Source organism: Brienomyrus brachyistius, chromosome 12 (assembly GCF_023856365.1).
Source record: "Brienomyrus brachyistius isolate T26 chromosome 12, BBRACH_0.4, whole genome shotgun sequence".
Lineage (NCBI taxonomy): Eukaryota > Metazoa > Chordata > Actinopteri > Osteoglossiformes > Mormyridae > Brienomyrus > Brienomyrus brachyistius.
The window spans coordinates 24,324,222-24,347,400 of NC_064544.1; the positions used below are offsets into that span (position 1 = coordinate 24,324,222).

Consider the following 23,179-nt stretch of genomic DNA (forward strand, 5'->3'; position numbering starts at 1 on the left):
CAGCTGCTGAGGTCACATGTGTTGGTCACAGCTCAAAGAAGTGCCTAACGTCAGAAATGGCCAGGCAAAGAGGAAGCGAGAGCGTGAGGCGTCCTGCTGTGGAGCCGCTCAAGGGGACGCAAAGCTCCTCAAGTAGAACCAGCATAATTAGCCGAATTTTGGCCTTGAGAGTATAAATTGGCCCAGTGCACATGGACCCCAGTGAGCGATCAGAGGACATGGACGCAAACAAGCTTCTGCTAAAGAAGATCATAGCACTGAGACGGGCCTGGTCCTGGATCTCAAAGAGAGGGCTCGGACAATCATGTTTCCTCAACTCTCAGGGCTGCCTCTTCATAACACCCCCTGTAATCTTCTAGAAGCCATGGGCATTTCTGCCGGCCTTGGAAGCTCACCTTCTTTAGTTTGACCACTACCTAGCCATCACACCTAGCCCCCCCCCCCCCCCCCCCCCCGCACCCCCAAACTTAAAATTCAGTATCCTTAAAGGAATTCACCAGCAAGCTTGCATGGGAGAAAGATGATGAATTTCATATTCACCAAGATTTTGACATTATGGGGGTGTGCTCTATAGCATTTGGGTGCTCCCATTGCTGGATCCCCCTGATATATCCCACCAGAATGGTCCTGGGGGTCGGCCAAAAACCAAGGACAAACCTCACCTGTCTGAAGGCATCTGAGTCTGATCATCAAAGACCTCCATGGCCAAAGATCACACGATGCCCCGGCTATCTATTAAGGCTAAAACTTTGTGTAGGAAAAGGGTAGGGGTGTCATCCAGAGAAAGCAATCCATCCAATGGCGCCATCAACCTCTTCAGACGGCAAAAATGTCCTCGGAAAAGGTAGCTGGACTGACCATATTCACCTCAAAGCACGACAAGCCTCATAACATACGCTATCCCAGCAAAAACCAATTAACGGCAGCGGCCCGGTAGGCCATTAGAGATGGTAATGCAATGCCGGGCTTCAGGGGATTTCGGCTTTGAATAGAGTTGATGAAGGGCTTCCTTTTTTGCATACCAATGGATTGTGGGATTGCCATTGACCCGCAGCATCCTACCGTCGAAGCGCCAACACCTCTGACAAAGAACTGCTTTAGTATTCCTGAGTTACAAAGTGTAACAAAAACAGCCCGGAAAATGTTAGCCTTAAAGCAGCCTGAAATATTACACGGCCGCATATATTTTTTAAAAGCCGACAACTCAGCGATACCGGTCTTATGGCCCTTTAAAAAATTTACCTGAGACTTAAATTTTTCACATAAAAGCTGCTTTTTTTGCTAATAAATAGCCAGCTTCTCGCTCATGAATATACAGAGAGTTTCATTACAAGTGCCGCTCTGGATATGGCTCCATTTAAATTCGGCACGATAAAACAAGGTGTTTTCAGCCCTTCAAAAGGCACCAATCAATGCAGCGTGGTGCTGTTTGCACACATCTTTGTTCTGTCCTAATTGTAGAGAACCGTAAAGGGAAAGCTTGACCTCTGAGTGTCTGTCTGTGTGTTTGTAATGGGTGGGGTGGGAGTATGGGTGGGCAGTAACACTGGAAATAACTTCATATGGCACTGAATCAGACACTTTCCAATATGCATGTTGACTAAGCAGCTATGTCAGGCTGTGGTCTGGGGGCTGGGCCCCTCTTTTGAGGATGAGTGTACACACAAACAAAAGATATGCGCAAATCACATGAAAGGACCCTGGGCTGCATTGCCTACCTCGTGTTCTATTAAATACCTAGCATGTCGCTCCTATGGCGAATCACAGGGCAGGGCAGGGCACTCTGTGCTCCTTTTTATTTATTTTTTTTTCATCTTCTTGGGCCAGCATGTGGCTCAGTGGGCTAAGCCTGTGTGCCTGTAATCAGAAGGTCCCCAGTTCAAACCCAGCCTCAGCATGTTTGTAGGGCCTTGAGCAAGGCCTTTAACCCCCCAGCTCCCAGCGCACCACTACAGATGGCAGCCCTTCACAGACAACTTACTCTACAGGAGCAAGTTGAGGGAGCTGTAATGACGATTTCCCCACGGGGGTCAATGAAGTATCAGTTATTATTATTTAACCCACCAACAGTGTGTTTTATCTTGCTCACATGCCCCTACACCACGCATCTGCCACCCGGTGCCACTTCCTTCATTTCCTGATCCTTTCGGCACTGTGCGGGACTGTGGGGGACCCTTCCATGGTGGACTGTGGGGGACCCTTCCATGGTGGACTGTGGGGGACCCTTCCATGGTGGACTGTGGGGGACCCTTCCATGGTGGATTGTGGGGGACCCTTCCATGGTGGACTGTGGGGGACCCTTCCATGGTGGACTGTGGAGGGCCCTTCCATGGTGGACTGTGGGGGACCCTTCCATGGTGGATTGTGGGGGGCACCTTGGAGACGGGACGCCTCGGGGGGCGGAGCGGATGTCGAAGCTCTCTCATGGTCTGGGAGAGACGCCGTCGGCTTCAGTGGCCAGACAGGCCCGCCTTGAGAGGGCTGAAATGTCCCTTTTATGCCCTAAATGCCCCTTTTATGCTGCCCTTGATCGTGCACCCCCCCACCCCACTTTGCACCAATCCAACCCCCACCACACACATCACTGACTTCCAAGTCAAAAGAGCCATTCTACTGCTTTAATAATAGTGCCTATTGTAGCCAGTTAATATGACGCTCAATAAGGTTTGTGGCATCTGGGTCACCTTGCGCACAGCACCCCGGTTTGGGGGGTGGAGGGGCAGGTCGGGGTCACACTGCCTCCATGACACACTTCTGAGTCGTCGTGGCCTGGCTTGACTCGGAGAATCTGCATTTATGCAAAAGTGCAAAACATGAGGATCTACAAACCTTGACTTCATTTCTTCCTTTCATGCTGCTTTCCTTTTCTTAAGAGATGTGCTACATATGCACACAGCAGCAGTGCAAAAAAAAACAGAGCGCCGAGAAAAACAAGGATGGTCAGTCAGGAGTGATGGCGGAGAAACGCTCATTCCCATCACCGCTACCATTCCAAGACCATCCACTCTCCAGCAACCTTGAATCAAGGTTGCCCCACTTTCACTCAGGCCAGGATGACTCGCCCCATGCGAGCAGCACCATGAGAGAATCCATCTCTCACAGCAGACAACACCACAAACCCGCCAACTTTATCTTATCGAAGATCACTGTTTGTCTTTGGCTTTACTTCAACAAAAGAGTAGATTTCAAATATCTACAAATGTATTGCTAAACTGGTTCAACCTTTCATTAGTACTCTTTTTCAAGAACATTAAACAGCTTCCACCTACTTGTTGTTTTTTTTTTTTTTTTTTTTTTAATTTTGTGGTTCCCTCCAGGCCAAAATATTTCCATAAAAGCCTTGCAACAAAGTTCACCTCACCTCAAAAAACAGACCTACATGAGTCGGAAGGTGCCTGAATGTGTCTGGGGCACACTCTGGGGTGTCCTCACTGGGGGAATACCAAAGGAGTGAACAAAACACCTCCTACACATCTAACCCTAATAACAATAGCAAGAGATATTCCTGTAATAATAACGTATTATAGCAACTGCTGAATATAAATATTTTTAAGCATACTGATTGAGTTTATGGCTAGCACACAGACATGGGGCCTTTGTGAAGCTTGGGGGTATGGGAGAGATTTAATAGGTATCACCACAAGTGCATTCTGCTCTAAATCAAGGAGTGATTTATTATTCAGCTGCTGGCATGATTTTATTTATCTGTTAATAGGTTTGAGAAACCGCATGCACAGTGGTCAGGCATCTAAGCTCTATGATGTAAAGATGGCGATTCACTATGTCCAGACTGTGGTATTTTCAGGCAGCACAAACAGTGCGTAATTTCCCACTCCCAAAATGGAGCACGATTGTCACAGATCTGCTGTGCTGTCATTTTCTTTGCTCATTGTGAGCTACTACTGTACATATTAGTCACATTATAAATCATGTCACACAAAGTGTGTTTTTCCACAGCATCATGTGCCATACATTTGGTACTTTCAGAAAGTACCAAACATATGGTACTTCAAGGTCTTGGTTTTCCACTAGCTTAAAAATTGGTACCGGCCCAAAGGACATCAGAATTTGAGGCAGGGTATTTTGTACATTATAGGACTGGACGACATGCAACATTAATATGTTTAAAAATCAGTTAAATTTTTTACCTCCGCCGTTTTTGCAAACGTGCTGCATGCGATCACCATTGCAATAAAAATTGTAATTGTAATAATTTTCATCCTTGCCGTTTAAATCACGGTGAACGGTTTCAGAGAAAATTATGAAGCATGCTATAAGCATGTTGTTTTAGTATATTTGATGAAAAACTTATTCTCATACTTTTTTTCTTGTCATGCTATCTGGATATTTTTCTTTTGTATATTTTTACAACCAAATCACTTTTTTTTTTTTACTTTATTTATTAGTTTTCTGATTTCAAAACTGTTTTCATGGTGATGTTTTTATTGTGTTTCAGAGGCAGGCTATTTGCATAATCAATCAACAAAGAAAGTCCCACCCCAAAGTACCGAAGTACCAAAGAAGTACCCAAGTTGGTTTGGCACTTTGGGTACTGGAACTTCTGGTACTGTCAATGGAAAAGGAAAAGTACCGAAAGTACCATACCAAAAGTACCATACATTGTGCGGTGGAAAAGCCCCCAAAGACCACCATCCAGCTGCCCAAAAAATGCTCTGCTGTGTGCTTAAACTGGTCATTATGGAGGATAGCACAGAGCATACAGAGTCTGGCCCAGAGTCAGACCCAGGGCGAGGTCCGTCACTGAGGCATGACACCAGCACTTGAGGTTAGGGAATCGCAGAAAGGAGCATGTATCAGCCCAAGGCCCAGAACACAGGTAAACAGCTTCACGACAAATTACAAACACAAAAAATAAACATGTCTACAGCAGAAGCACGGCAGTGGAATGGGTCACGGGCACACGAGAGCCTGGCGTGAGAGGACTCAAGGAGCAATTTAATGCAGAAGCCTGATAAATATTTCAAGTGGAAAGAATGAATTACGAAAAATGACCCCAAGGTCTTCCCTTTCAGAAAACCAAAAGCTAATCGGCAAACACAACAAACCAGGTGCCCTCCGCAGAGTCACCCTGTTCCCATCCCCATAAAATATGGAGGACAATTTTTAGCATTGTTCTCCTGCGGCTTCCTAGAATTGGGAGGCGTGGCCGTAATTAATGTAAATCTGCATGGAATGCCTTCTCGTTAACGGGATGTATAAGGCAGAGCGAATGAGGGTGTGGTAAGGCCTATGCTTCCCCCACCCCCTCATGGGACAATACCCTGCTTAACACCCATTCCCAAGCCTCATACACGCAGAGCTATGGGACGCCTTAGCTTGTGACCCAGAAGGTATCATGTGGCACCACAGTGCACAAACCACTTCCATCTGGGAGCCTTGAAGAACATAATCTGCTTCATGGGCACAAGATGAACAGAAGGAACATATAGGAAAGATATGAAATAAAGTAAATAAAATGCACGGGGAAAAAAACTGGAAAAATAACTGTAAGGAGAAAGAAATTATATTTCAAATATGAGAGAGGGAAGAAAATTAAAATTAAAATGCGGCATGCAATGAGCAAGTAGGAGCATAAGCGTCTAATAGTCAGGCCTGGCTCTGGTACAGCACTCGCTGAGGGCTGGACTTGTGTTGGGGGTAAGGGGGTTGAGGGGCCAGGCTAGCAGGTACCGTCTTGTGGGTCGATAGGCCTGTATGTGTCCTAGGGGAACTAAAGGGTTTTGTCAGGGTGTTTAGTAAGAACAGGGGCGCTGAGTACCGTGATCAGCCTAAAGCAGCGAACAAGAAGCTGGCAGAAAAATCCCAGGATTAATTCAGCGGCACGGGAACAATGACCCGGGAATGCCGAATTTAGGCCTGCTCCGGGCCCCCGGGACAAGTTGCACTCATGACCCTCATCTTACGCTGCTTCACCTTCTGTTAATTGATTCTTGTATGAAATCTCTGTGTAGGGGGCCTGGATAGTGGGACAGAAGACACACACACACACACACACACAAACTGATCTGTCTCATTAACGTGCTACGCAGAGCTTTTTGAAAAAGGAGTTAATGGTACCTGTGCACATGCTGGAGAAAGTCCATCCACACAGACTCATCAAAAGTTTCATTTTACTCTTGCAGTCATAAACATTCTCCCTACAAATAACTATTAAAATCGTCCCTCATGTCAATATCTGAAAACCCTTAAAGGGGATTATGCTTTACGTTCCGTTATATACAGCTAATATAAGAACATTCTGATGCATGGATTTAATTAAAAACAGTGGCGAACCATTACAAATGCATGACTGATAATTGCCACTGGTGTTCAACACTGCTTAAGTAAAATTATGAGATCCTCCCCAGAACTGACTCTGAGGCCACCATCCGTAACCAAACTGGCACTGAGGCCTTTGAGATGTTATGTAAATACCGCACATGAACGCAAATCCCGCACTGTTGTCATGACAATCCAAGCAAACCCCAGGGTCATTAAATGGGACACCTGTATTTACATGCGGACAGCGATATACAGCCCCCTCTTCCTGCTGCCCTGCCTTATTTAGGCAAAGAAGCTTCTGGAAGAGATGTCTTATATTTCCCACACGGCACCTGATGATATATAACATGGCATAGCACTGAGAGATAGATAGATAGATAGATAGATAGATAGATAGATAGATAGATAGATAGATAGATAGATAGATAGATAGATAGATAGATAGATAGATAGATAGATAGATAGACAGACTAACTGATTGTTTTGGCTGTTAATTTGGAAGTGCTATGCCAACCAAGTGATATCAGAGACATTAGAACATAGATAGATTTCTGTACCTCCCCTGCGTCTTTATACTAAGTATAGCTTTAAAATACATACCTAAGTTTAAAAAAAAAACAAAACACACACACAACAGGACGAGAAATAACAATTGACAAAGAATGCTTTTAATCTCTTTGGGAAAGAAGGTAATGTGAGAAACTGCCATGGGGGCAGCAGCGGGGGTGGGGGCGGGGGAGGTAGGATGTCCCATGTGCTCCCTCTCCCGCAGAGATGCACCATGGGCCCTACGTGTACCGTCTTGTCACACAGCAGCTGCATACCTGTGGCAGTGGGCCGAATCCCCGAGCTGCGATCTGCACCCTGATGAGTGTGAGAGCATCCAGGGGCTGTTTCCCACCTAAGCACTTGAACAACAGGATTAGAGGGAGTCCCCCCCCCCCGGCAATCCCTCCCGCCTCATGCATGACTGTGCAGGAAGAGTGTCAAATTTACGTGGTAGTGGGTAGGTAGGGTGAGAATCGCAAACATTCCGTAAGTCCATATAGTCATATTCATTCGGAATCCAAAGCAAAACTAGCCAAAAGATACCTTTTGTAAGCTAGGATAAGCTACCCGGGGTTAGCAGACCAAACCAGCCCTACTGCATGCATGCAGCAAAATGGGGCTGACCCCCCCACACATACCCCAGCTTACAGAAACTCATATTTCCCTTCTCTTGAAGGTTTGGAGCTGCCAGCCATTCAGAAAGGCCCAGCTACAACCTAACACCCAATCTGATCCACGAAGCGTTCCTAACGCAGTTTTCATCTGTAAACGGCAGGTGTCCCAGAATGCCAAGTGCTGCTGAAGAGCCCGCTGTATTTTCATGCTGGCACAGGAATGGATGAAAACGGGAAGCTATATATGTCACTTTGGATAAAATGTCAACTTGGCAAATAAATAAGCCGAGCCCCCCGCATGACAGCATGAGCTGCATGAGTATCGCCGCCGACGCGCCCTCATCTCACGTCGGCTTTATCTGCAGCCTGGAGAAACCTCCCAAAATTCCGCCCAGCGTTGTGATTGACGCCACTCCTCCGCCAGCCCCGAACAAGAAGGCTTTCCCGTGTGCAGTACCGCGCCCCCAGAATGAGCCAAAACAGCAGCTAAGTACAGAGCAGGATGCAGCGCTGCTTAACAATGCTCTGCCGCTTTTTGCCGCGTTTTTTCTGTTTTGTTTTCCCTTCTTTCATTCTGCCATGGTGTGAGGAAATGTTTGCGTTTAATGGTTGCACTGACAGATTTCTTTTAAAGCGCCAGGCGTGGGAGGAAAATGGCTCCGCATTAATGTGTTTACTGGCTGAAAGGACGGCACGACACGCCATGTAATGGAAGGCAAGACGGAAGGTGTGCAGGGCTGGGCAACAGACTCTCCAGAGTCTTATGGGGAAACTGAAGGTCACGCAAAGGTCAATGGTGCACATACGTGTAAATATTTACTCTTGAGCGATGCAGAAATCCGACGAAAGAATGCCTTTTATTAAACACCTCGCACTTTGTTGACAAGCCAATTCAGAGTGCGAGTGCGCAGGGCTCCAGTAAGTGGGAACAAAGAGCGCAGGAACGCTTCAGACTATATCGATCCCGTATGTGGCAGAGCACCATGCCACAGGGAAATGGGCCACTCAGCCTGAGGAGTCCTGCCTCACTATTCTGTTTGCTCCAGGCACCACCTCCATTGCCATTAAAGGCCATACTTGGGGTGTTAAGACCGGGGATGAAAGAAAATGTGAGGCATCATAAAGCAGGCACTCCAGCAGAATAAACGGCATTGTCAAGGCGATAAAGAGTAAGCCAACAGTTACAGTGTCCCTGCTAATTTAATATCACTCCAGCTAATTTAATAATAATGTTTCATGCTGCCACCCTGAATGGTGCAAGTGCAGAACAGAGGACAGAAATGACTCTCACGTGTGACAGAGGCTCTCCAATCAGGTGCAGCTCAGGCAGGGGTGACGGCAGCGAAGCGGAGCTGAACCTACCACAAAATGAATATGACCAGACACTATACCTAACCGCATAATAAATGTGACCGCGTTCTATAGCTGACTGTGTAATAAACATGACCATGTAATAAACATGACCACACACTATACCTGACCGCATAATAAATGTGACCGCAAGCTAAACCCGACCGCGTAATTAATGCGTCTGCACGCTAAACCTGACTGCGTAATGGACGTGACCACACATTATATCTGACCGCATAATAATTGTGACCGTGCACTAAACATGACCATGTAATAAACAGTGACCGCAAACTATACCTGACCACGTAATGTGACCACATATTGGCCAGCTCTTGACACAGTCTGACCCCCATCACGAAGTCCCCACAAGACACAGTGATGTCGAGTCGGGGGAGGAGTCTGCTCGCACAGCTGAGGTGAACTCCTCACCGCGACCGAGGCAAGCGGGACCATTTGAAGAGCACACGTTATCAGAGAAACGGGGATGCGCAGACTTCTACTGTAATGAAGAAGAGAAAAAAGGAAAACATCGGCTAGGAAAGGCAGCCCCAATGGTGCTGATAGCACAGAGGTGTAAAAATAAATCACAAGGTCGGTGATTCTAATGTCATGTCCTCAATTTACATGCAGCGCTGCCTACTGAAGACCTATTCACAGAGATTTTAGGAATAAAGAATAGACTCACCTACATAAATCTTTAAGCATATGTGTGGAAAGCCAGACAGAAGCCCCAGCCCAACAACCAAATACAACAGCAATGAAATATTGGGAAGGTTTTATAGAAATAAAAACAGCTTTTTCCAAAACACTCTTCTAGAATGAACGTATTGTGAAGCCTTGTTCCACCGGTCTTTAGAGAGGCATGGGGAAATGCCTTTAATTGCAGGTCAGACGTGTCGAATAGAACACAAAGACTTCCCTCCAATATGTAATCTTAATGGTTAGTTGTACCTCATTTAGTCAGATCTAATGCAATACACTGACCCAGGGAACATGGACTATATTTAAACATTTCATCACTAACCGGGCAGTAAATGTGCTTTTTCATTTTTTCTCACACCTAAAAATGAGACTATGCGAAATACGGGTCCCAGTGACAGCCCTCGCCACACCTTCCACGGTTAGTTATCAGCTCGACATCACAGCTCCAAGGATGGCCACTCAGATCTAGTGGCTAATGGTCTTCACCTTCTCCTGCTGCGTATGTGGCTACGAAAGAGACGCAGCTAAAAACAGCTCCTAATTCGACCAGTGATAAACATGGGGCTCAATGCCAGATGGACAAAGTGGCTGCCGTCTGAGGTGAAAGCCATGGTCCAGGTGCAGGATTGCTTCAATACCCTGCAGGATAAGGGGTCGGTACAGCTCACAGGGTTTACTGTCCTACCATACATCAAATATACCAACAAAACATGCAAAACAGAATTTCTAGAATTCACAAAAATTCCTGTCTAAATCTTAAAATAATGATGGGGTGCTAGGGCACACCATCAAGCCTGTAATCTGAATAATACCCAGAGAATATTAAATATCTCTAACCCTCCATCCCCTCACCTTCCTAATCTCCCCTCTCCTCTTCTTACCTCCTTAACGTCCCCTCCTCTCACCTCCCCTAACATCCCCTCGGCTCTCATTCTTTCCCCTCTCTTGTCACCGCCCATAACCTCCCCTAACCTCAAATCACCACCATGTGCCATTCAGCCATGGTTAAAGTATGTAATTACCTACACATGCCACTAATGAATACAGAGTTTCTGTACGCTGGTGTGTGTATCAATGTACTTTTATATACTTTTGGGATCATCAGGAAAGACTGACCGTGTTTCAGGATAATGTGAAATGACACATTACAACTTCTGCAGCACTTTCGAAAAAGTTCCCACCCATATAAACACCATCCATCTTCCACTTTTTCACAAGATCTACTTTGTTTTGTTCTTCTCCTTTTTTCAGCCTCTGGGCAAATTTTTTTTTTAATCTAAAAATACTGAGCTGCTCACCGAATATGCTGTAAAGAAACACATAAACACACACTCACATTTTCTCACACCCACACACACACATACACCTATGGGTTTGCAAAAACAGAAAAGCGAATGTTAGGCCACTCTCCAAACGACGCAGCACCAGCACCATGAGATGCGAATCCGTGAGTTTGGAAAGGCTCCCAGCTCGCCGCGGCATTCAGGATTCGTCAGAGAGTACAGTGTGATGGGAAACAGAGGCCCATTCGAGCTCCCAGCGACACGAAAGCAGTGAGACACATGGACACGCTCACATGTGAGCAATGTCACATGATCATGAATACAGCACAGCGTGAGAGTGAACGGGGGAAATTAGCATTCCTGACAATACCCTGGGGGCCGGCAAACCCCCTTTAGAGTGGCGGCCCGCCCTGCCTCGCCTCCCATAAACTCCCACTCTCGCGACCCTCATTTTTCTCCAGCTGCCAACTAGCCCTCAGTATGGCAAGATTTATGGTGGGATCCTAATAGTCCTTCGTCGCACAGGTAGGGATTAATCGATTATGGAGTCCTCTGGGTCTGCATAACTTTAAGCACGCCAACCACGACGTGCAGTAGAACACCTCTCACTCCAGGCTTCATTAACAGACATGTGAACACAAGCGCATGCACACCGCACCTGCACACTCCCGCGGGCTGGTACAGGAGCCCCTGGCACAGGGGAGCACATGTGTGAGTGTCCATGCAAACACACCCATACACACACACACACACACACACACCCACACAAGGTGTGAGTAACATACTGCCTGACAGGTACATTCACCACAATGACAGCCATTGTCAGTGAGCATGGCTATGGAACCAACCCCCACAGCGTGATGGATGGCTGTAGCGCTGTCCCTCCCTCCACAACACATGCAGCTAATCTGACTACGGGTACTCTGACCATTTCTTCATGGAGCAGGCATGTGGAAACCCCCAACCCGTAACTCAGCCCCTCCCATCTACAGCCACATGCAGAGGTATCTGCAACTCGGGGCGCATCGTCACTGAAAGAAAGGGGTGACATCCAGTGGCACAGCAGACACACAGACATAGCCTGCAGTGAGAGAGGTCAGCTGGATGAGGCCATAGCGCACCATATAAAAGTCAGCAGCACAAGAAACCTACCATTTATTATCTGCTGATTATTTACAATCAGTTATGCACATACACTGTTTATCTAATTAATGAGTTACATTTAATAGGTTTATAAATCAATAAACCTGGAAAAAAAAACTATCCAAACTGAAGCATCAGAACATGTGACATGCATGAGTCGTGTGATCGTTCTTTTTCCGCCTTTATATGCACATGTTGCACTTTTCCACTATAAATGCCTTACCCGCGCTTTCTGCAGCTCCATTTTTCCGATGCTTATCATAGGTGTGTGTGGGTGTGTGTGTGTGTGTGTGTGTGGGGGGGGGGGGTTCCTGGAATAACATGCCACACACACACACACAAAACAACAACAACATCAACGTACCTGACAAACAAGCTTGCAAATAAGGCTACACAGTATGTCAATTGGCTGGATACTGTGGAAGAAGGCAGTAGCTCTAATCAACTTCTGCCAGATCTAATAAGCGCCGTCTTTGAAAATGAAACGTTGTGCTTGTTACCGTCAGACTAGGGACTCCTGAAGGTTCAACAGTCAGGCTCACAATCAACCATGTGCTGAGCAATCAGGAAGCTTTGAAGAATTTCTGCCGTGAGGTTTTCATCAACATCTCATGATATATGTCCTGAAAGTATTCCTCGAGTTCTGGATTCAATCTGAACTATTTACATTTTCAAGTCGGCGTCAGGCTGACACGCCGCCATAGATCAGGAGGGAGAGACAGATAGAGGATTCCTGTGCCTCCAGGCAATTTCGAGAAAAGGTTTCTATCCAAAGGTGCAGATGGATTCCTCTGTAAAGTTTTCAGGAAAAAAAGGCAATTCTCCGAGAGTAGTCTCTTAGTATGCCGGTGTCAGAAATAACAAGATGTCATTTTACTCTGTTGTTATTCGATCGGCTGAATGGCAGCGCGTGAGACAGACGTGTGACGCGGAGCGCGGGAGCAGCATCACAGCGGCCGCGAGGGCACCGCGTGCGCGCTTGCGAGCAGCGGCGGGAGATGGGACGCGACTCCACTGTCACCCACGCGCGCCTTTGCGCAACCCTTCACAATTCTCAATTACCCCCAGCGCACCGTGACGCACGCGCAGAAAGCACCGCATTCGTGAAAACAATGAGGTAGTCTTTCACTACTACACAGTAACGCTTTATTTATTTTGTCGATTAGACAACATTGCTCTCTCAGGTTTTCCCGCCCCCTCCCCCACGTACCACCTTCCTGCCTCTCAGGTAACTGTACTGATGAGATAAGTCATCACCCCCAAGCCTAATGTATTTAAATGGCTACGCCGTATTCAGGAATGTGCTGGCCGGTGCAATTTGCTGCAGCCTCTAGCCTGGAGGTTTTTAACCTCAGCGCAGGATGGTAAGTCGCAGGCGCGACGAATCTTTTCAAATCAGCAACCGTCAGCAATACAGAAACCATGTAACGGGCGATTCTTCCTAATAACGCAGTAATACACAGGGAACTTAATATGCTTCTGCCACAAGATTTCACCGTGTTCATCATACCGCCTCGGAGTTCGTATAGTTCCCCTCACATGGATGCAAGGAGGCTGTAACCATTCGAAATATAGTTAGTTTGTGTAATTAAGACGTGTGTCTCACGATTGACTTATCATACCTACAGTTCGAAACACGGTCGTAGTTAGGTCCGATCACTTGGGGTAATAACCCCGAGTATTTTAGCCCCAATGCCAGTCTTCCTTCAATCAAAAGGTAAACTTGACATAGCCCCGCATCTTTTCAATAGCTAGAACCCCCCCTGGATTGTAATAAAATAGCACGCGATTTTAATAAAGTTTGAAGTATACATCTATATTAGAGGTGCTTCAGTTTGGACACAAGGTGGCAAACAACTTTGAGCTATCCTGGGCTATTGCTTTGGAGTAGCTGATAGCGGTGTGTTATACCTCAGGGACCGGCTGCCACAGAATCACACATAAAACAAAGAAGTGCAAGTTCTGGTTAAAATTTTAAAATTGCTTGTAACTGACCCAAACAGTGAGGTATATGTGCACCATTACAGCAGGTTGCACTTAACTGGAAATGAAATTAACTAATTAGATGTTCCTGCATTTTGTACCCTGAAAAATGCAGCAAATTCACATGAAAGTGACACCAGCGCTCTGCTATAAATGAGGTACAGTGTAAGCAAGGACAGGCAATTATATGACAAAGCTTACTTACTTTCAGAGAAGTATCGGCTTGATAGCATAAACCTAACACTCTCCAGGCTGAGACCAGACTGACACCTCACTCAGTCCCTACTTTCTACTGGGGACAGGGAACAGGCACGCAGAGGACTGCTAATTGCATACAAAGTGAACATTATGTTCCACTCTATATATGTTCAGTGAAGTTCATTCCTGGCTAACAGACATTAAAGGTTAAGGTACAGAATAAGAGTAAAGAGGTTCTGCGATGCAGTGACTCAGCCTGTTTATGGGGTGGCCACAGTTGTGGATCTTTTGTAGTTTTTGTGACAGCACATGATAGTGGCAAAGTGTGTGACAGGTCCATGCAAACAGGTGATTCAAAACAGAAAATCACAGATTTATCAGCCTCTGAACTCAACAAGATCAGTGAGCAGATTTTGGTGATCTTTTTTTTGCATTCATTTAAGAAAAAGCCACAAAAAGTTCTTCACATAGAGATTTTGAGACACACTGAGATTTGGAGATAACAAGGGCTCCCCTGTGTCTGGTAGCAGATGTGCTGCGTCGCTTCTCGGAGAGCGGCGCGCCTCTCCATTTGCATGTAGGATGCATAAGAACGCGGCCGGGGAGTCATCCTACGCGGCAGTGCCATTTACACAAACGGCACCATGGAGATAGAACCAGGCTCCAGCCAAGAAGGAATCAGAGGGAGGGACACTGGGCCGGGAGGTGGTAAGTTCAGAACCCCGGCTTATGTGAGGTGAACCACTAAATAACCTGCTGTCATAACCAAATTATGGGAGGATGCAAGCCCTGGGAATCTGTCTGCACATTTCCGCAGCCCAAGGAGAAGACATGAGATGAACCTGCACCTTTACAGTGGTCAAGAGCTGCAGGATGTTTCTGTGCATTTCCTCAAATACAGGAAACATGTTGTGGAAATCTGACAGGCCAACAGCTCAGACTTGTTCCGAATTTACACATGACTCCTGTGAATCTATTTTAATCTCCATTCTGCCCCTCTTCCCACCCACCCATATGCCCCCCACAACCCCCCCCCCCCCAACCCCCCGAGAGCAGTGAGCATTGTGAATAGAAGGGTAGGATTGGTTGTAAGGCATATTGGTTTCCCACCCTGTCTACGGCAGCACCATGAAACACACCGGGATTCGATTTCTGCATCTTGTTTAAGCTATCATTACAGTAACATCTACCAAGTAAAGACTTAACTGGCAGACTCGGCCAGTTGCCTAGTTACCTGGCAGCACTGCCTATACTTATAAACCCCCCCTGCTTTTTAGCGGGTCAAGGTGGACAACCAAGGGTGGAAGAGAGAGGGTGGGATAACTAGACACCAGGGAAGCATTAAGAGTCCACCTAGGGTATTATCTGAGGGATGTTCACCCCAAGCCTGCCTTTGTCCCTAAGGAGAACCTCTTACTCTCAGCGTACCCCCCCCCCCCCCCATATCCCCACCACAACACCACCCATCCTTGGGTGAGATCCAGCTCATTAACTCAAATGTCAAAAAGCAGGGGTGAAAAATTACGATTTAGTGCTCCCATCCCAGTCTGAGGAATCCAGCAGGCTGACCTGACTCCTGCCTGTATTAATGTGCATGAATTGCAGTACCCTGGCCACAAAGGGGTTAACAGGACCACTCCAAACCTCTCTCTTAATCCTCTGAATACTAAATCCCTTCTGAAACTCACACTGGAACTGGTGTCACCCCGGCTCACACGAAAAAACACACCTGAAATTATGTTAACGTGTGACAGACACAGGGCGTGCGGAACCAGTAGGAGCCACTTGCTGGATGACCGATTCGGGTCAAGCGCATCTCTAACGACATCAGCACTGGAGTGCTGGCTGCGCATTCTGCTATTATGTCAGGGATGCTTTAGACGAGCCGTCCCTAAGAAGTCATCTAAAGCATCATGAGATACCTTTCTAAGATATCAGGTTAAGGAGGAGCGCTGATGTGCAGAAAGGTAATCACACTCTGAATGGATCTACAACACGGAGTTCAATAAGCAGTCACCAATCGGGCCTGAATAATTTACTCCATTTGGTGAGAATAAATTGACTGCAACACACACGGGCACACAATAGTAAATATATAAATATCAGCTGGGCTCAAACACACAATACATGCACTGCACCACCAAATACAGCACCTTTTTAATTATGGATGAGACACTCGTATGAAGCGCCAGCACTGGCACGCCCAGAGGTACCTCTGTCTAAAATACCTTATTGTCAGGTGGCAAATCCCAAGCAGCCATGCAACCTGACTGCCATACAGAAAGAGAGAGAGGGGTGCTTAGGAAGAAAAAGATAGGAGCAAGACGAAAGGGTGAGGTAGGCAGAAAAGGAGAGAGAGGAGAAGAGGAGATATACCCATAGAAAGAAAGAGCGTACAGGAAAATGAAGATGGGACAGAGGCAGAGAATCGGAAAGGTAGCGGAGGAATAGAGAAAGGGGAAGAAAGACAGAAGAAAGATGAAGAGGAGAGATGAGTGTTGAGATTTCAGGGGCAGAATTCTGGCCGGCAAAAACAGTTGTTTAAACCACATAAGAAAATGATCAATAATTCATTAGACCGCCATAGAAAGGGCATGAAACAACAGAATGAGTGTTCTTTCCTGGCAATTGCAGAATAAAAGGACTGAGCTCGTAGAGTATTAACAGTGTGTCCTTGGCTTTGCTTGAAATAATCATATAAAGACAGATGGATATTTTCACCAAGCTCCATGAATGCGGTGTCGAATGCACAGCATTGGAGGCATTTTTACATTATACATGCTAACACTTAATTTACCTTCGGGGTCAGTGAAGTGACACACAGACAAATGCCCAGGAATGCCTATACATATTTCAAAAATCAAGCTTAAACACAACCCCCGGATTTAACATTCCTTACAGGACCACTCCTATTCCCTCTCACTCCTGCAGGAAGCCAGAGGAGTGACAGAGGTTCCCGTCTGAAATGCCAGGACTCATGTGGGGAGGGGAAAATATGGGGTGTGCGGGTGACACTCAGCTCAACCCCGACGCGCGTGTGCACATGGGTCTGAATGTTTGAGTGTTGCACTGCACAACCACTACTGTCACCAGCATCGCCACGCAGCAGGCACAACTAAACGGTGCATTGCGGGTCGAACTGGTCTAGATGCCCACACAACACGGTCCCCGCCTTTGCATGCTCCCCTGAACAACCTTGAGACCCGGCCTGGCCCGACACTGCATCATCGCAACACAGTGCCAAAGGACAACTGATCTATCTGTCATCGAGTCTGAAGGATGCTGAGAATAAATCAAAGCACGCAATTAGGCGACTTACCTGTTTGTTGTACTTGCTGGTGGTCTGACAGCTGTACTCAGAGCAATGGTCAGATCCAAGCGATATGTTATCTCCGGTTCCCACGAAGGTGTTTGCTGGGGGCAGGTCCTGCACAGCCTGGTGTTTTTTCCCGGCTGTGGGTGACTGAGGGTGCAGCTGGACCGTAGGCAAGGGAGAGCTGGACTTGTAATGTCGAGCGAGGTCGGGACTCCCGGGACCGCCATTGACAGAGCGGTAGCGACCCATGCCTGGGCTGTCTGACAGTTTCTCATTCACGCCGTCATAGCGTTGCCCGTTGGGTTTGGATGCCTCCACAGTGACAATGCTGCTGTACAGGGGCTGCTTGGACTTCTTGTTCTTCCTGTCCTTTTTGGGTTTCTTGTTCTTGTCATGCTGCTGAGGGGTGAAAAAGTCCTCATGGTCCTTCTTTCCGGCCTCATAGCCATTCTTGCTCTTGGGCCGGCAGTACCGGGCCATGACAACAATGAGGATGATGAGGATTACTGTCATAATACCCGATACCACACCTATCACAATGCTCAGTCTCTGTTTACCTAAGTCGTAATTTGGGTCTCCGGCAATGTCAACAGACAGGGGTGTCCCCAGGCTCTTAGCAACCTGGGCCTCCACAATGGTAGAGTTAGACACTGTCTCATTAATGTACACGTGCACCAAGGTTGTGGTACTCTGTGACGGGAGGCCACTGTCATTCACTTGCACCACTAGACGATGCAAACCATAGTGCTTCTGCTCCACCTTGCCCACCAGGGAAATTACCCCATTGGCAGGGTCAATCTCAAACAGTTTGAACGGATTCCCACCTACAATGCTGAAGTTCAGGTCAGCGTTGACGCCAGTGTCGGTGTCTGTGGCCAAGACTGTCCTCACCACAGTCCTGGAGTTACTAGTGGGTGGCAGCAGTGTATAAGAGTTGTTGCTGGGAAAGGTGACGGTGGGAGGATTGTCATTCTCATCCATAACAGACAATGACACTGTTGCCGTGGCAGAACGGGGTGGAATCCCGCCATCTACTGCTTTCACTCTGAATGTGTAGGTAGTCTTTTGCTCCCTGTCAAAGGACACAGTGGAAAAGATTGTCCCAGTGTCATTTTCTATGGAAAATATGTCCTCCTCCTCCTCTATGTAAAGGCTCATCTGTGCATTTTCCCCTTTGTCCGCATCACTTACAGTAACCATCCCTACAGGGCTGTTAGGCTGCAGGTTCTCCTTTACATAAAAAGTAAACACATCTTGCATGAACTTTGGCTCATTGTCATTTTTATCTGCCACCAGGACCACCACGGTGGCAGACCCCTGGAGGACTGGGATGCCCTTGTCCTTGGCGATGACTTTAAATTCATACCTTTCTGCCTGCTCCCTGTCCAAAACGGTGTTGACTCTGATGTCCCCGCTGTCGGCATCAATGGAAAATATTCCATTTACAGAGGGGTCCAGGGAATAAGAAATCTGGGCATTCTTCCCGCTGTCTGCATCAAGAGCTACTACGTTAGTCACTTTTTCACCTGGGGCGTTGTTTTCTGGAAAGGAAACTTCCACCACATTCTGGCTAAATATAGGGGGGTTGTCATTGGTGTCCCCCACCTTGACAATCAAGGAGTTGTTGCTAGATAAGCTAGGGCTTCCAGAGTCTACAGCCACAATGACAACGTTGTACTCCTGTGTGGCCTCGTAGTCCAGAGGGGCTGAGGTGTGAAGGAGGTACTTTTTTCTGTTTTGCTCGCCCTCTGTCTCACTGGCTGGTTTCAGCTGGAAGGGCACATCCCCTACCACGGTGCACGTTACCACCCCATTCTCTCCCTGGTCTCGGTCTGACACCTGCACCAGCGCCACTGGGGTGTCCACCACCACATCCTCTGCCACATTAGCTACCCCATCCTTTACGAATATCCTCCCAATCTTCCGGATGTCAATGATGGGCACGTTGTCATTCTCATCTTTGATGTTGAGCACCACCGTGGCTTTATCTGTCTTGGGGGGCTGCCCGCGGTCACGGGCCATGACTGTGAAGCGCAGCTGGCTGACCTCCTCGCGATCGATGCGGTGCAGCACGCTAAGCCAGCCCGAGCCTTCATCCAGGCGCAGGAGCCGACGGACAGACTCAGTGGCCGCGCCGAAAACGTACTCGATCTGCCCGTTTACTCCAACATCAGAATCGGTGGCCTTTAGCTGCAGAATGGGGGCTCCAGGGGAGCTGTTCTCAGCCAGGTCAGCCTCGTATATGCTCTTCTCAAAGCGGGGGCTGTTGTCATTCACATCCGTAATCATAACACGTAGGATGGCTTGGGAGGAACGAGGAGGGTCTCCCCCATCCCTGACCCGCAACGTCAGCTCATAGGAGTCCCTCTGCTCCCTGTCTAGGGCCCCTTTAATGATCAGCTGTGGCTGCTTCTCCCCATCCGTTGTGTCAGCAACTTGGAGTTCAAAGACACTGCTTCTGCCAGCTCCCTCAGTGTCAAATCTCCTCTTGCCTGAGTAACTCTCCCCAGCATCGACACGGCCCATAGCACTGGACCCCGGCCGCCTGACTGAGCCCTCCCCACTGTCCTGGAGCAGCTCATAGCGCTCTATTCCATTTCTGCCAAAATCTCTATCAGTAGCTGTGGGAAGTAAATACAGCGTACCTATCGGTCTGTTCTCCTCCACCGATAAAGTCAGCACAGGAGATGGGAAGGACGGGGTATTGTCATTTATGTCTAAGATTATCACTTTTCCCTCAAACAGGTCGACCCAGCTCTGTGCTGGCCCTATTACTGACACTTCGAAGTCTATGAAGCACTCGTTTTCATCAAATATCATTTGGCATTGCTGTAATTTCTCACGGTCTATCCGGCGCTCGTTGGTGCTCAGCTCTCCGGTTATATTGTCAATTTTAAAGTAATCGGATCCGGACTCGAGGGTGAAAGTCACCTCACCAGATCCAGCCACGATGCCGAGGTCGGCGGCTACGTTTCCGATCCGAACATCGGCAGGACCTTCTTCTGCTAAGCGATATCGAAGTACTTGCTTGGCAGCCGGCTGAGTCAGCAGCCGCAAAATGAGCATACAGTAGCATAAATAGTCCACTGCACCAGTAGTCCTCATCGCTCCCCGCAGCTGATCTGCTTGTTATGTAGATTTGATTCGCGCGAAGTCGTGTTGAACCTGTGGGTTAGGAAAAAGGAAATAAACGAAATGTTCATTTTTGCCCCATCCCCTTTGTGTTTGAGCGAGTCTCCCGTTTAATATGCATGCGACATCGCTCCCCGGCCGCTCTTTCACCACTTCAGTGCAGTAAATTTCAAACAGGACATAAACCACAATTATCCCCCCTAGCACCACGACTGACTCTGCTTCCCCCGCTTAAAAAAATAAAATACTAATAATTAAATTAAATTAAATTAAATTAAACAAAATGAAATCGGACAAAATCCGCATTCTGCACAGTAAACTGTAGAAATAGCGTTTTTAGTTTAAGCCCTTTATTGTGGCTTATACATTTATCCGGCGAGATCGTTTCATTTGTGTGTTAAATATAATAATAATTATAATGATAACGATCATGATAATAATAATAATGAGATACTCAGCCGTTTAAATTATTTCGGAATGCTTAGCATACTATTTTTATATCTTTGTCACAGTTTACTATGCAGCGGTACGAAGATAAGGGTGTTTTACATCATAAGGTCTGGTACAGGAAACTCGTTTGAGATAATTCTCACTGCGGAATAACAGCAACAAAAAAAAACCCGGACTGTTTCTTAACTAATCGAAATACTGTACTTTACAAAAAGGTCCGTCTTCTTACCTTGTGGAAGTCAATGGGCAGTAAATGATCTGTCCCGCCGTCTTTAACAAGAACTTAAGATTTCGCTGCCTCCAGTCACTTAATACATCGCGCTATATAGTTGCATCAACGGCGGAAAAGAAAAAAACCCGCAGAGCGATGCATAGACTGTGTAAGGGGGGGTGGGGTGGGAATCAATGCAAACCGGAGGGAAAGCTGTAATTCCGATCAAGCAGAGGTGTTTCAGTAAATATCCCTGGGAAGATGCCGTGCTGAGTCCCGCATTCTCCGAGCTCCACCTGCATTGACACGGCCGGCTTGCGCTCGTAGTCCGTTCGCTCGCAGCCCGTATCTGCGGCACTCTGAGAGCGATTCACAAATGATATTGCAGTGCCTGCTCCACTCTCCACCCCCTCCGCTTGCTGTCCCAGCGCACGTAACCACGGCTCAACTTGATCGCTCAGTTTAAAGGGTAGCCCACGGAGTGTGTGCTGGAAGATGGGCTGCTGCTGCTGGTTCCGTTCCTTCTGCGTAAGCGGCTGGTGGTCATGGTTCTGTTCATTCTACGTAATGGGTTGCTGGTGCTGAGTAGAGGGTCTTATTGCTTAATAAGAGCTAGATCTTTATCAGATGCGACTTACTGGCACATATGCGAAATGCCGTAGCGCCCGTTGTTATGGGGGACTGAAGTGATCACAGCAGGTAAAATAAGGCTATTCTGCGTGGACGAGAGGAGCTGATAACACTACCCACCCATTAAACGAATAAAAGCACTATGGATGTTTTTTTTTTTTTGGTCTGTTACTCCACTCAATGTGCCACTGCGGTATCTGATCGCCGAAACAATATTCACGGAGATTTCAGTAGGCTACCATCCTCAGAATTATCGAGGCATGGGTCTCATCTGGAAGTTGTTACAATGCACAGCTAAGCTGAAATGAAGCTCCGCGGCGACTAAATGTGCGATAAATTTCTACCAGGTTCTTGCTTGTATATAAAGTACTCCGTATAATGGAAATAATTTGCTATGCGGCAAACGTAGCGGATGCTTCTTCTTTCTTAGACGTAAACAGTCTCATTTGTTTGAAAGACTACCCTACAAATATTGCTTTTCAGCAATATTTATTTTAAGCTCTGGGTCCGACGTGACGTCCGGTTTTCATATATAGATTTGTATACAGTTTAAACGGTGGGATTAAATTGAATGTCGCCGGAGATCATTGTCTGCTATGCACAATGTATTTGATTTCAGGTGTTCATTTCTGGGCAAGGACTTTAATCCTTTAGATACAAGCGAGGGAGCCGGGATGGTGGGACAGGGAGCGCGCTTCACCACTGCGCAACCTGGCCCCACAGCAAACGGAGCGATACGGAGGTACGCAGGAATCTGCAGAGTCTCCGTGTGTCTGAGTCTCCCCCGCCCCCGTCTGACTGCACAAAGGACGGAGCCCAGGAGGGATTCTTCCTTCCGTGATAATGCTGATGCGCACAATTTCAGACGCCGCGATATTTATTCGGCGTATCGCCGTCACCCAACGACCAAGAGACCGTGATCAGCTTTCACGGCGATGCATCATAATGTGAGAGCGTCGATATACCTAATAAAACATAAAATAATCACCACACTAGCCTTTAGTGTTAGTTTGAATAAAGCGCTTGCAAATGACTTAGGCGTAAATCCATGTGGGGCTTTGGTTATATTCAGAGTTTATCCTGCGTGAGCGGACTCCCCCCTGTATATTAAATTGGATAATGCCGTATACAGTTGGTTATCGTTTCAAGTACCTTTACAACGGACAGGTCTGCTTCTGTTACTGAAGCAGGGCACTACTTAGCATCTCGGCCATATATACATCTGTTCGTTGGCGCCCTCTGTCGGCCAATCCGCCGTAACAAATATATTTGCGGATCTTATAAGGTTGGAGAGGAGCGCTTTTTAACTCCTCAAGATTAACGCCACTTCCCAGTG

General features: G+C 47.2%; 1 protein-coding gene across 5 annotated transcripts in view; it reads right to left on the reverse strand.

The window, feature by feature from the left end:
• Nucleotides 1-22,546, reverse strand: part of pcdh7b (protocadherin 7b) — a 98,088-nt gene extending 75,542 nt beyond the window's left edge. For 2 of the 5 annotated variants that reach the window (XM_048971867.1, XM_048971868.1), the window contains exons 1-2: nucleotides 21,232-22,266; nucleotides 17,424-20,585 (exon numbers count right to left, since the gene is read on the reverse strand). In XM_048971867.1, coding sequence (XP_048827824.1) covers nucleotides 17,424-20,525 — 3,102 coding nt within the window. In that variant the 5' untranslated portion in view covers nucleotides 20,526-20,585; nucleotides 21,232-22,266. Of the gene's footprint in view, nucleotides 1-17,423; nucleotides 20,586-21,231 lie in introns of all 5 variants that reach the window. The other 3 variants (XM_048971866.1, XM_048971870.1, XM_048971869.1) reach the window with 3 other exon arrangements.
• Nucleotides 22,547-23,179: the final 633 nt, after the last annotated feature.